The sequence below is a fragment of the Nyctereutes procyonoides genome, unplaced genomic scaffold (genome assembly GCF_905146905.1).
Source record: "Nyctereutes procyonoides isolate TBG_1078 unplaced genomic scaffold, NYPRO_anot_genome, whole genome shotgun sequence".
Lineage (NCBI taxonomy): Eukaryota > Metazoa > Chordata > Mammalia > Carnivora > Canidae > Nyctereutes > Nyctereutes procyonoides.
In genome coordinates this window covers 45,997,467-46,010,370 of record NW_026575140.1, presented here as the reverse complement: position 1 = coordinate 46,010,370, position 12,904 = coordinate 45,997,467, and the positions used below count along the sequence as shown (strand labels likewise).

General features: G+C 34.3%; 1 protein-coding gene across 10 annotated transcripts in view; it reads right to left on the bottom strand.

Moving 5' to 3' along the window:
• The window catches only part of MIER1 (MIER1 transcriptional regulator), a 58,471-nt gene that overhangs the window by 31,563 nt on the left and 14,004 nt on the right, over positions 1–12,904 (bottom strand). For 9 of the 10 annotated variants that reach the window (XM_055304799.1, XM_055304798.1, XM_055304800.1 and 6 more), the window contains 2 exons: positions 11,183–11,207; positions 6,194–6,339 (listed from right to left, as the gene is read on the bottom strand). In XM_055304799.1, coding sequence (XP_055160774.1) covers positions 6,194–6,339; positions 11,183–11,207 — 171 coding nt within the window. Of the gene's footprint in view, positions 1–6,193; positions 6,340–11,011; positions 11,049–11,182; positions 11,208–12,904 lie in introns of all 10 variants that reach the window. The other variant, XM_055304807.1, reaches the window with a different exon arrangement.

Genomic DNA, 12,904 nt, shown 5'->3' with positions numbered 1-12,904 from the left:
CAACTACAGTAAAAATCAAAATCAAATTTTGCTGAGGAATCCCCAACTTCAAATTCAAGTAGCGTTCATTATGTCCCTACTCTGTATTATATAAGATTTAACAAATATCTTATAAGGCTAATTCATTGTTGTCTGCCCCCTCACCCCAATCCTTTCTCTATCTATTTCCATATTCAGCTTCTTCCAGGAAATATTTCCTCCATTCCAAGCATGTATTTTGATTGAGAGCTCATTTTCTGGACTATATATATATACATATATATCATCTGATCCCATTGGAATCACTGCATTCCCTCCCTGCCACAGGTCTGGAATGGGACATGACCCAAATCTGGCCATAGTTTGTTTCCAGATGTGTACCATCAGCAATTAAAGAAACAGAGTATCTAAAGCAGTACATTTTGGAGACCTGGAAACTGACAGCACATATAGAAAGTTGATCTGAAAAAGGATACCACTACTTAGAACAGCAGAAATAGAAAATACCTTCTGGTGGCACTTTAGTCCTTAAGGCCTAGATATCTCCCCGTCCTTAATAAAATTACATGAGCCTTACATTAAATTCCTCATTTTGCTAAGTTAGTTCAAGATGGATTTCTATTATTTGCCCCCAAATATTCTGATGTAAACAGTAATGGTATTCTGTAAAACAAATGTTTCTTGTCATTTCCCTCTGAAAAAAAGACTAAAAGCTGAATAAAACATGGCTGATGGTACACTATTACATCAGGACCTATCAGTCACCTGTTCCAGACAATCTCGCATTAACTTATATTGTCAAAGTCTGTATCCTACAAGGTACCAAGTAATAAGTAGCTTTCCTCACATTCAACTGAAACATCACAATAAAGTAGCAGTGTCTTCTTACCATTTATACAAGTGTTAAGAGTATAGAAATGAGGAAAACAAAGTGAAAGAGAAAAATCACAAGTCAAGTAGAGTGGATTTTCAAAGTTTGGGAGGTTATAAATTTCTTTGAGAATTTTACAGATATAACTATTAAGATTCGTTGAGTGATTATCATGTAGGACACTGTACTACATGTTTTGTATAATAAAATTGAAGCTTAAAGATATTAACTTGTCCAAAATCACACATTTGCAGTTGAGTTTTGAACCAGGCAGTGTGACGAAATGCTTTATAATGCCTTTACACATATATGCTATACACTGCGTTCCTTGAAACCTGACCCTAGGTTAAGCGTACCTCATCCTGATGGAGTGTGAAATAAGATGTACTGAGTTGATAGACTGTAAGAACTATAAAGGAAGATACGGACATAGCACAAAATGAATAAAAATACACGAATGTGGACTATACCTGCATGCTGTGTTTTAAGAAATAAGTTAACATATAGGCACTATAATGATCTTGTCTGTGTAACCTAAAGGGAGGCTAGATGGAAGTGAAAAGAATACTTTTTAAAAGACAAACATGGGATCCCTGGGTGGCGCAGCGGTTTGGCGCCTGCCTTTGGCCCAGGGCGCGATCCTGGAGACCCGGGATCGAATCCCACATCGGGCTCCCGGTGCATGGAGCCTGCTTCTCCCTCTGCCTGTGTCTCTGCCTCTCTCTCTCTCACTGTGTGCCTGTCATAAATAAAATTTAAAAAAATAAATAAATAAATAAAAATAAAAGACAAACATGAAATAAATAAGTAAATAAATAAATAAATAAATGACAAACATATCTGAAGTTAAATCTGTCCTTTAACTTCAAAACAATATGGTAAAGTTACCAAATAAGCCCCATTCAAGGGCCATTTGGTGGATGGACAAAGTACTTACTCTTCTACCTTGTATCACAAATGATTTACCAATAAATGCTCATGAAGGAAGAAGAGAAGAAGGAAGACTAATGTCCAGCCAGAATGGTCGAGGGACTATATCCAAACTAGACTAGAGACAGTTCCTAAGGTAACCAACCTCTTGGGGTTAGGGCTTCACTATAGGATAAACTGTAAAGGGATGGAGGGCAGTGAACTTTTCTTTATAATTCCCACAATGGGGTTTCTTCTTATTCAATATGATTCTCGTGTGTATATTAAAAAAAAAAAAAAGCTCCATCTCTCACATTTTAATCTTTATTTTCTAGTTCTAGAGATTCACCAGATGGTATGTGTCTAGCACTTCAAGGTGAATATTAAGTATAATATCATTATTATGTAATTTTTAAAAGACGCAAATACATAAAGATATAGCTGATCCTGATCCCTCTTCTTCCAGATTGCTACGATTGTGCCATTCAAAGGAAGACTGTGAATTTTAAGAGTACATCTGAAAAACAGCTAAACCAACCCACATATGGCTATTCCTAGCAAAAAGTCTATTTACTATAGGAATGATTTTGACACTCTTCTAAGATCACCACAATAAATCCTGACCAGGGTATCTAACTCTGCTAAGACATTTAAAAGGTAAACTTCTATAACTACCTTTATATTGATTCATCCCTGTATTGAACTGTACTGAAATGTAACAATAAAAATCAAAGCATCTTACTTTTTCACTTAAAATTTTAGACTTCAAACTGAATGAACTTAAAACTACAGGTCACACAGTTATTGATAACTCCTGAATGGATTAGCTCTCAGAATTCTGCCACAATTACACCAAAAGTTCATTTCATATAATCAACATGCCAGGTAAAAACTACTAACTGATTCTTGAGAGAACTGTTTAATGTTTCATTTCTCTAAGAGAAAAATCAGTAATCAATATGAGAAAATATTACTCATTTTTAAAACATGAACCAAACCAAACTGGTTTTTGTTTTTACCTAAAGAGTTTATATTTATACTGGCCCTGAACTAGTTTAGCTGCAGGTTACAGATAAATGCATTGTTGATTTTGCACAACTTAAACCTAAGCCTTAATTATTGTGGGAAAAGTCAGAAGCATCTGAGAAGGTGTCTAAGACTGCCTGGATGAAGAGAATAGTAAGAAAGACGGGTTCCCTGTCTCTCTTTCTTTCATATTCTCTACAAATACTTCCATTTTAAGTTTTTTCCCTAAGAAGTGTCATCTGAAAACAAATTTGGGGAGGCTATAAAAGACTGGAAGAGGCAGAATAAAGGAGAAATGAGAAAAGCTAATACATACCCAAACTTTTAGCAAAGCCCATTGCCAATTTTGTGGAAGAAAACAATAATCCTTCTACTGCGTAACCTGTATTGATAATCTCCTCTTGACTAACTACTTAATCATATGAGTAATGTAGAAGGTGAGAAAATGGAAAATACAAGATTTTCCTCCTTTAAGTATTATCCCATGATTGGTTACTCAGAAGCAAAAATATATCTAAAGTGATACAAGTTTCATAGGCAAATAATTGCCTTTCCACTTATGAATATATGAAGGGACTGTTGTTTCCTTCAATGTTCATCTAGGTTCTGAATCATTCAAACAAATTATACCAGTCTTGTGAATGACTTTCCAGCCTCTTCTAAAGAACAGTTTTGACTCCAGGCTCTTCATGTACTTTTTAACCCATTCTTAAAAAGCTTTTATTAACAACTATATATCACTGCCACTTAAAACCAATTCCATTTTAACTTAAAATAATAAAATACTGTGGATTAAGTCAGCTTTAATTACTGAAAGATCTAAAATGCTCCCATCTGACAAGATTTGAATAGGTATTAATAGGATTCCTTTTCTCACTGTTTAAATGTACACTTTAAAAAGTTCCAAACTAAAAAAATAAAAATAAAAAAATAAAAAAAAAATTAAAAAAATAAAAAGTTCCAAACTAAAAAAAATAAAAATAAAATAAAATAAAAAAAAAATAAAATAAAATAAAACAAAATAAAAAGTTCCAAACTGGGCAGCCTGGGCGGCTCAGCGGTTTAGCGCAGCCTTCTGCCTAGGGCCTGATCCTGGAGACCCAGGATCAAGTCCCGCGTTGGGCTCCCGGCATGGGGCCTGCTTCTCCCCCTGCCTGTGTCTCTGCCTCGCTCTCTCTCTCTCTCTGTCTCTTGAATAAATAAATAAAATCTTTAAAAAAGAAAATTAAAAAATAAAAAGTTCCAAACTAAAGTTTAGTCTTTATTACTACAAAAGTACAAGAATTCATTTTTCCATGATATTACGTACTCCAAATGCTTAAAGGTTGACATGATGTCTTATTTCTTCTTTTATCAGGGAGTACAGATCATATATGTAGTACATTTTAATAAGAGCATACTATATTGATTTCTCCATTCATTCAAAATGTTTGAGCACTCTTGTTAAGTACCAAGAAATACCTTGGTGAATAAAACAGACACTGTCCCTCTTTTTACAGAACTAAAGGAGAACAGAGATGATAAATTAGACAAACATGTAACTACAAATTGTGTTAGTTATAAACCAAACATTGGACGGGGTATAGTGGCTAAGAAAAGCTAATTAGGAGAAAGGTAAGGTCACTCTAAGGAGGCAACATTAAGACCAGACTTAAGAGGATAAGGAGCCAGTCTCAAAAAAATACGTATCAAGGAGTAGGAATGAACTGTAAAGCCTTCAAGCAGAAAGAAACAGCACATCTAAGAACAGAAGCAGGTGGTGTGGCTATTTAATAGCATGACAGGGGTAGTAAAATACATGGATAAAGGACCATATCATGCAGGTGGCCTGGTGGCCAAGGAATCTGGATTTTCTTCCTGTGTAACAGAAAACCCCTGAAGAGATTTTAAATAAAACGCTGACACAAATGGTTATTTGAAAAAGACCATCATGGTTATTATAGAAATATACCAGAGAAAGGAATGGTAAAAGAGGAAATGGGGAAAATCCAATTAAGAAGCTACTGTAATAGTCTAGGCTAGAAATGATGGTGACCTGACCTAGAGTGTGGCAGCAGAGATCAAACAACAGTCAGGTAAGAGGGATCTTTGAGTAGAAATGATAAGCTTATTTAGGACCAAATACTGAGACTGAAGAAAGAGGAGCCCCTGATTTCTGACTTAGGTAACAAAGTAAAATAGTGCCATTTTTTATTGAGCTGAAGACATGGAAGGAACAGATAAGGGAAAAACATCAACCAACAGTTCTGCTTTGAATATTTATTTATTTATTTATTTTTAAAGAAATTTTTTAGAAAGATTTATGTTTGAAAGAGAGAGAGCATGCACAGGACAGAGAGCGGGCAGGTGGTAGGGCAGACACAGAATCTTCAAGCAGACTACCCACTGAGCACAGAACCCACTGTGGGGCTTGACCATATAACCCAGATATCATGACCTGAGTCAAAACCAAGAGTTGAATGCTTAACAGACTGAGCCACTCAGGCACCTTTTAGACACTTAAAATGTAAAGATGTCTACTGAGATATTCAAGCAGAAATGTTAAGCAGAGGGTTAGATAAAACTGGGGACGGGGAATATGTTAATGTTAAAGAATACTGATATCACAGGAATAGATTAGATCAGATAACCTAATTTAGTAATTTTCAAATTTGATGTATATACATCCCACAGAGATTCTAATTCAGTATGCCTGGGGAGAGGTATAGGAATCTGCATTCTGAAGCAGCTGACCTTCACGCTACATTTTGAGGAGCACTGACTTACAGAGAGAAGAAAGTCCAAAACTGAGATTTGGGGAATTCCAAATTTAAACCTTGGGTAAAGAAAGATGAGACTGCAAACGGCACTGAATTGAAAAAAACGGAGGAAAAACTAGACAGTGGATACTCCGGAATTCAAATAAAAGAAGGAGCAGTAATTCTTGAATATGGGTGAGAGTGAAGAACAGAGAAAAGTGACTGACAGAACAGTAAGGTCATTGGTCATCTTTACAGGAAGGGGCAGAGGTTATCTAGAGCACTTTAGGGAATAAATGGGAAATGAAGAAGATGATAACCACGATTAAGACCCTGAGATCATCATACCTGAGCTGAAATCAAGAGTTGAGATGCTTAACTGACTGAACCACCCAAACATCCTCTTTATATAGACATTTCTGACTGGATACCTGTGATGTTTTACTAAAATAACTATTTTAATTCTATTCCATGTAATAGTAATTCTTTTTTTAAAAAAATGCCTTTCATTTCAAACTTTAAATATTGCACCTACAACCACATAAAATTTTTCAGTATCAATTATATACATCATTTTTCCCAAAAAACAAAGGTAGAGAACCAAAATTTCAAATATTTCCTCTCTCCACAAAAAAGCTGTTAACTACTTCATCCTCTAGCTCTTATTTACCCTTGCAAGATCCTCTATTTCAGAACTGAAGTTTGTTTCTCCTTCCATCATTTCTTCCTCTTCTAATGTTCGTTCATCATCAAAATCATGAACCAGCATGTCAGCTGATGGATCAAATTCATGGTCATCTGATGTTGCTGAACCTCCTGGTAAAAAATAGTTTTAAAAGTATAATAAGTTAAATTGTTATCTTATTAATTTAATGGGCATGTTATTTGTAGCTGGATATAAGTCAAATAAAAGTATCAGAGAAAAGCTATGCACATTAAGTATTATATTTTCTATAATTCTTGCCCTTACTTATTACCAACCCTCTGCAAAAAAAAAAAATCTCTTCTTTAAGGGATTATTTTTTGCCCGGTTTCACCTTTATTTATTCACAGTTAAAATTACAACTAGTATGGGGGATAGGAGAGTACAGCTTTAAAAATGTAGGTACAGCTTTTAAAGTGTACTTTCATTTAAACATGAAATTTCAGTTGTAAAGAATAAAGGGTCATATCAAATAGAATGATCATTCGTGTGAGAAAAATCACAATTCTTAATCATTTGATATTTAATAGACCCAATGAGCATGAATCCTTATGGCCCATGAGAATAAGTTGTGTGAAATATACAGTCATATGAATAAACAGTCTAATGAAAATACAGCTGCACTCAAGTAGTAGTCTATTAGTTGTTCCACAAAAACATATTTTAATATATAGGTAGCTATCCTTAACTTACTTGATTTTGGTCTGAAATAATTCAGATATAGAATATAAAAGCAAAATTTATTAAAACTGCATAGAGAACTCTTATGAAAGTCATTAAAAATATTCCAATAGTTAACTAGTGTGTAAGCTAATCTATTTTTAGCCTGGTGGCTGGGGAATACTGCTATACTCAATAGGGTCAAGCCTGTAGTATTAGATTGCAAATACGTGGCATATACATTCTGTAAACCATCCCCACATTTGGCTATTGCCAAACTTGGACTTAAGTTTGCAAAAACATTTTTTACTAATAAACAAGTTACTTAACATTTAAAAAAATCAATCAGCAATTTCTTTTAACAATTTAAACTGTTAAACTGCTATAAGTTGTATTAATAAAAATTTATATTAATAAAGATTATCATTAATTAGTAATATATTACATCAATATACTCTTCCTTCAGTCCAGTAAGAGAACCAGTAAGTAAAACAAAGTGTCAAAAGGCTAATTTCTTGAAAAGCAGACTACTAGGGATAAAGGGTGCCCAAAGCTGAAGGTTCTTGTCATCTCCCTTAATTTTCAGTGTAAATACCATTTTTTCAGTGCTTACTGTGTGCCAAATACTATGGCTCAAGCATGTCACATACATTATATTTCATTTAATCTTCGAATAATCCTATGAAAACAAAAATTTGATGTGCATGTTTAAACTCATGGAACCAGTAGGTGGCAAGATGTAACTTAAATCCTGGGTCTACAAATTCTAATGCCTGTGCTTTTACTGTACTCCAAGCCTCCTGCAAGCCCTAGCCTCAGAAACAGTAGGTAGGTATCTTGCCTCAAATACTTGAAGATAACTTATTTTTCTTACAAAGAAAAACAAAATTTAAGTAGGACCTGAACTCAAAACCCTGAGATCAAGATGTGGATGCTTAACCAACTGAGCCACCCAGGTGCGCTGCAGAGAACCTATTTTTACTAAGATGGGTGAACTGCAAGCCAGGTCAGGTGGTAAAGCACTTAGAAGTCACTCTGCTCTTTGAGGAAGACTGATATTAAATATGAAATAACTAAATACGTAACTTCTAAATCAGGTATTACCTTATAATACAAATGAGTTTTAAAAAACTATCAAAGACAAAATGAGGGGATCCCTGGATGGCGCAGCGGTTTGGCGCCTGCCTTTGGCTCAGGGCGCGATCCTGGAGACCCGGGATCGAATCCCATATCGGGCTCCCGGTGCATGGAGCCTGCTTCTCCCTCTGCCTGTGTCTCTGCCTCTCTCTCTCTCTCTCTGTGACTATCATAAATAAATAAATTTAAAAAAAAATTAAAAAAAAAGACAAAAAGACTTGAAGACTTTAGAATGACTTAAAAACATATTTTATAGTTTCTATAATATCAATTTCTTTGGAGAACTAAGAAAAGTATGGCATAATTTTATTAGGTCATCTTAGTACTGGTTGAGGGACTGGACACAAAAATTCCATGAGAGAGCAGCTTGAGAGCTGATTTAGTTGCAATTTTGTCCCAACCATTATCCCTTCTTTTTGAGTTTTTAAAGAAAAATGTTCCCAAAACTTTTCAGTTGACTCAGCAATCTTCTAAGATGTTTATTCAATAATCATGTATTCCTACAAATAATGCTCTATTTTTCTTCTTCTTTGTAGGCAGGAAGATCCTAAAACTACCTCACACCACCATCCTGTATACTATTATCCTAATCATAATATATAATTCCTATTGAATACAAATACTGTAAAAAAAATAATTATGCTTAATTTCTAACGACTTATACTCTTCCACTAACTTAAAAAAAAAAAACCCTCACATGAATACATAGCACCAAACTATGAATGTTGTATTACTTACCTAAAGTCTCCCATTTTTTGTTTTTTGCAAAGCCAATTATATTTAAAGCTTTGCCACTTCACCCTCTCACTACATGAAATACCAAACGGTTGGTAAACCTTTTTCCCCTTCTTATTCCAATCCTTTCTCCACAAATACACTGCACTGTTTTCTGCTAACTTTCAATTTCACATCTTTTCTTGCCTTAATCTGACTTTTTCATTTAATCCAGCTTTTTTACTTTGTTGAAACCAATTAACCATCCTATTCCTTTTTGTTAATTACTAGGCCCACTGTTAAGCTGTCTGCTAGAGGTAAAAAAAAAAAAAAAAAAAAAAAAGAAAAAGAAAAAAAAAATCCCTAAAATAAATTATTAGGGGTATGGAGTCTGCTGCTTTGTGTAAATATGCTTCAGAGTTAAGGCAAATACCAGTTTGGTCATAAAATTGTATCCTACTAAAAATTACTAAAAGGCACCCTACATCTTTTCAAAGATTCAAAAGATAAACTTTATAACACATCATGTGACTCATTTAATAATTTTATTTCCTTCCCTTCTCTAAATCCCCACCTCTTATGGCTACTAGTCTTACGAGTAAAGCCCTGTATTGTACCTCCACAGGTTTACACTAGTAAAGTCTATAGACAAACCACTGAGCCTGGGTCATGTGACTATAATTAGTAACATCAATTCCAAAGTACAGATGTTACAAAGGCCACAGCTTTTTACCAGTGGACCAAATTTTTTTTACATTGAAGCCTCTATTCTTGGTTTTTTCCCCACCAACTTTTGTTAACTGCCTACAGTTAGTATTACTTCAAGTAGTAAAGGCCATCAAAGATACTTGTATTCTTCAAGCTCCACTATTCCAGTTCAGCATATGCCAATTCAAATCCAAAGGAAAATGAGAAACCCATTTAATTTCACCTTTCAAGTAATTACTTTTTTTTGTGCCTAATAGATTACCTGACGAATGTCTCAAAAATTCATAGAAAAATATCTAAAACTCTATCAGCAATGTGACAACACTAACAAAAACAACTAGAACCTATTTTTTTGATGAAAAGATGTGTTTGAAAGAAAAAAAAAATTGGGAACAATTCCATGTCCTAAAAAGGATATAATAATCTGCTATTTATCTGAGGTCAGATTACTTCCAACCTCAACCACCCAAACATATTTATAAACTAAGAAGTTAAAAAAAAAAGTCCTTGAGTTTCAGAAATGTCACAAAGCCTACTCTACTTTACTCCCAATCATATTAGAAAGAGTAAGATATTTGCAGCTGAAATAAATATGACAAAACTCACAATCAATTGAGCACACTAGTCATTTAGAAGGGATCTGAAGGTATGCTAGTCTAGCTCCCATTCGATATATTGTACTACAGAAAGTACAATGATTTGTATTCATGAAAAAGACCTCAAACCATTAAAAAAAAAAAAGGCACATATTAAGCATTTTTACAAACATTCTCTGAAACTTACAACAGAAAGATTGCTTCGATAATCTGGAGAATTCAGTAACTCATCATACCTAAATATTCAATATAAATGAGGTGTCTTCAAATAAAACATTACCATGTCTCAGAGAGCTCTCTTTCTGACTTTTTCACTATGCTGCATTATTCCTTAATTCACGTACTCCATTGTAGAAGTTAGTCTTCTCTCTTAAAGTCCCAGGACACTGAGGCAAAGACTGGACTCTTTCCTGACTGCTTTTTAGCTCCAACCAACTGTTGCTATGCAAGAATGCTGTGCCAGAACCTCTGACTAATCATGGGAAGCCTAAATTCAGATTTTATATAAAATCATCTTATTTTTAAGATCACTGCAAAGGCCAAACAAAAAACTTTTGTGGCCCAGACATATTCAAATCACATGTTTGCAGCCTCTAAGTTAAGAAAAAATGAATCTGTACTGTATTTGGAAGAGAATATGAAACTCCAAAACTACATGGTGTGAGGGTACAACTTGATGATACTCAAAACTAAACATAACCTACTTGGTTTACAACATTAAATATTAATTTTTGAGTGTTTTGGTTATATTATTTTTTTTCCTCCCTCACTAAATGCATTTATTTTTTTCTCAAATACTTTGAGTTTCCTGCACAAGCAAATATTTCTAAGAAGTCAGTGACTCCTTTTGAAAAAATACACTTCATATATACTTGAAATCAAATAACAAAACCTTAAGAAATGCACATAATAATTAATTAAAAAAGTGAACCCACAAATAGTCATGAGGTTGAACTCACAGCAGCCTCACCTGTACTTTCATGGGCAGTCAAATATTTCATCCATTTCTTTTTTCCCCAGAGAAAAGAAGCATTCAGAAGAAAAGCAAGTCAGATAATAGTCTAACTCCTCTAGCCTTTTTATAACTAATAGGACAAACGTTAGTCAAATAGAAATTACAGAAAACATAGAAAATACTTACCTGGACTTGAAGACTCAACAGATGGCTGGGGGGGGGGGGAAGGGGGGAGACAAGAAGAAAAATTAACTTTGTGTAGTGACTTTTTACAAAATTTAAAGGAATTATTCAATGGCTAGCATGACCCCCAAAACCACAGTAAGTTCTAATGTCTGAATTATCCAAGACAAATTAAAACCTTCTATATAATCCTTTCTCTGACATTGTGTTTATTTAAACATAGAGAAAAATTCCAAACACTCCTGAATCTAGAAACAAAGATAACAATAAGGAATTGATTCAGATTTTAAAGGCAAATATAGGTCATAAGATAGGTAGTTTAAGAGATCTGATTTTGGATCTTGGAACATTCTAAAATATTTTCTCTTTTCGGACAAACATTATATGGTCTCATTCATTTGGGGAATATAAAAAATAGTGAAACGGAATAAAGGGGAAAGGAGAAAAAAATGAGTGGGAAGTATCAGAAAGGGAGACAGAACACAAGAGACTCCTAACTCTGGGAAACGAACTAGGGGTGGTGGAAGGGGAGGTGGGCAGGGGGTGGGGGTGACAGGGGGTGCCCTAGACGGGCACTGAGGGGGGCACTTGATGGGATGAGTATTGGGTGTTATTCTATATGTTGGCAAATTGAACACCAATAAAAATAAATTTATAAAACAAACAAATAAATAAATAAAATATTTTCTCCTTTCAATACAGAAGAAATTACATACAAGGTTTGCTTATATATATATACAAGCTGGTCTCTGGCTTAAAACGTGTGGGAGAGGGAAGGCCAAAACACTTTAAGAGATCATTTTAAATAAAAGTTATATTGTAAGAAAGTAGAAGAAAAAAGTAAAACGTTATTAAGCAGCAAATAGTACACTGGGTTAACTTTACTAAAAAACAACATACTTTTAAACTATCACAGAATTAGTAACCTTCAAGCTAAAGTTCAGAGAGGTTAGGTTATCTGATGGAAAAATTATAAACATTCCCAATTATAGTGCTGCTTCTGCAGCATTCTACTTCTCATATATTTAACTATAAGCATTTAGAAAATTTAAAGATAAAATTGCTAGCAACTCATTTCACTACTTGACAATTTGTGGCTATCTTGTATCTACCTTCAGCTAATTCACAACTATAAACAAGTCATCTACAATCATAAACTTTTATATAAATAACAAAAACTAAACATGCTTCAAATAACACACTTCATAATTAAAATATTTCCTATTCATTCAGAACTATTTCATGCCCATTAGAAGTCAGAGATGCTGGAAGTCTAAAAGCATCAGCAAAGAGATAGGGTTATTCTAGTACAGACAGTCCCCAACAATGATGGCTTAACTTACAATTTTTCAACTTAACAATAGTGCAAAAGCAACACACATTCAGTAGAAACCAAACTTCAAATTTTGATCTTTTCCTGGGCTAGCAATACGTGGTATGATACTATCTTGTGATGCAGGGCAGTGGCAGCAAGCTGCAGCTCCCAATCAGGCATGCGATCACGAGTGTAAACCACCACCAACACACTTAGGACCATTGTGTACCCATACAACCTTTTCTGTTGTTCACTTTCAATATAGTATTCAATGAATTACATGAGATATTCAACATTTTATTATAAAATACACTTTGTGTTAGAGGATTCTACCCAACTGTAGACTAATGTATGTCTTGTGAGCATGTCTGAGGTAAGCTAGCCTAAACTAAGCTGTTTATTCATCAGGT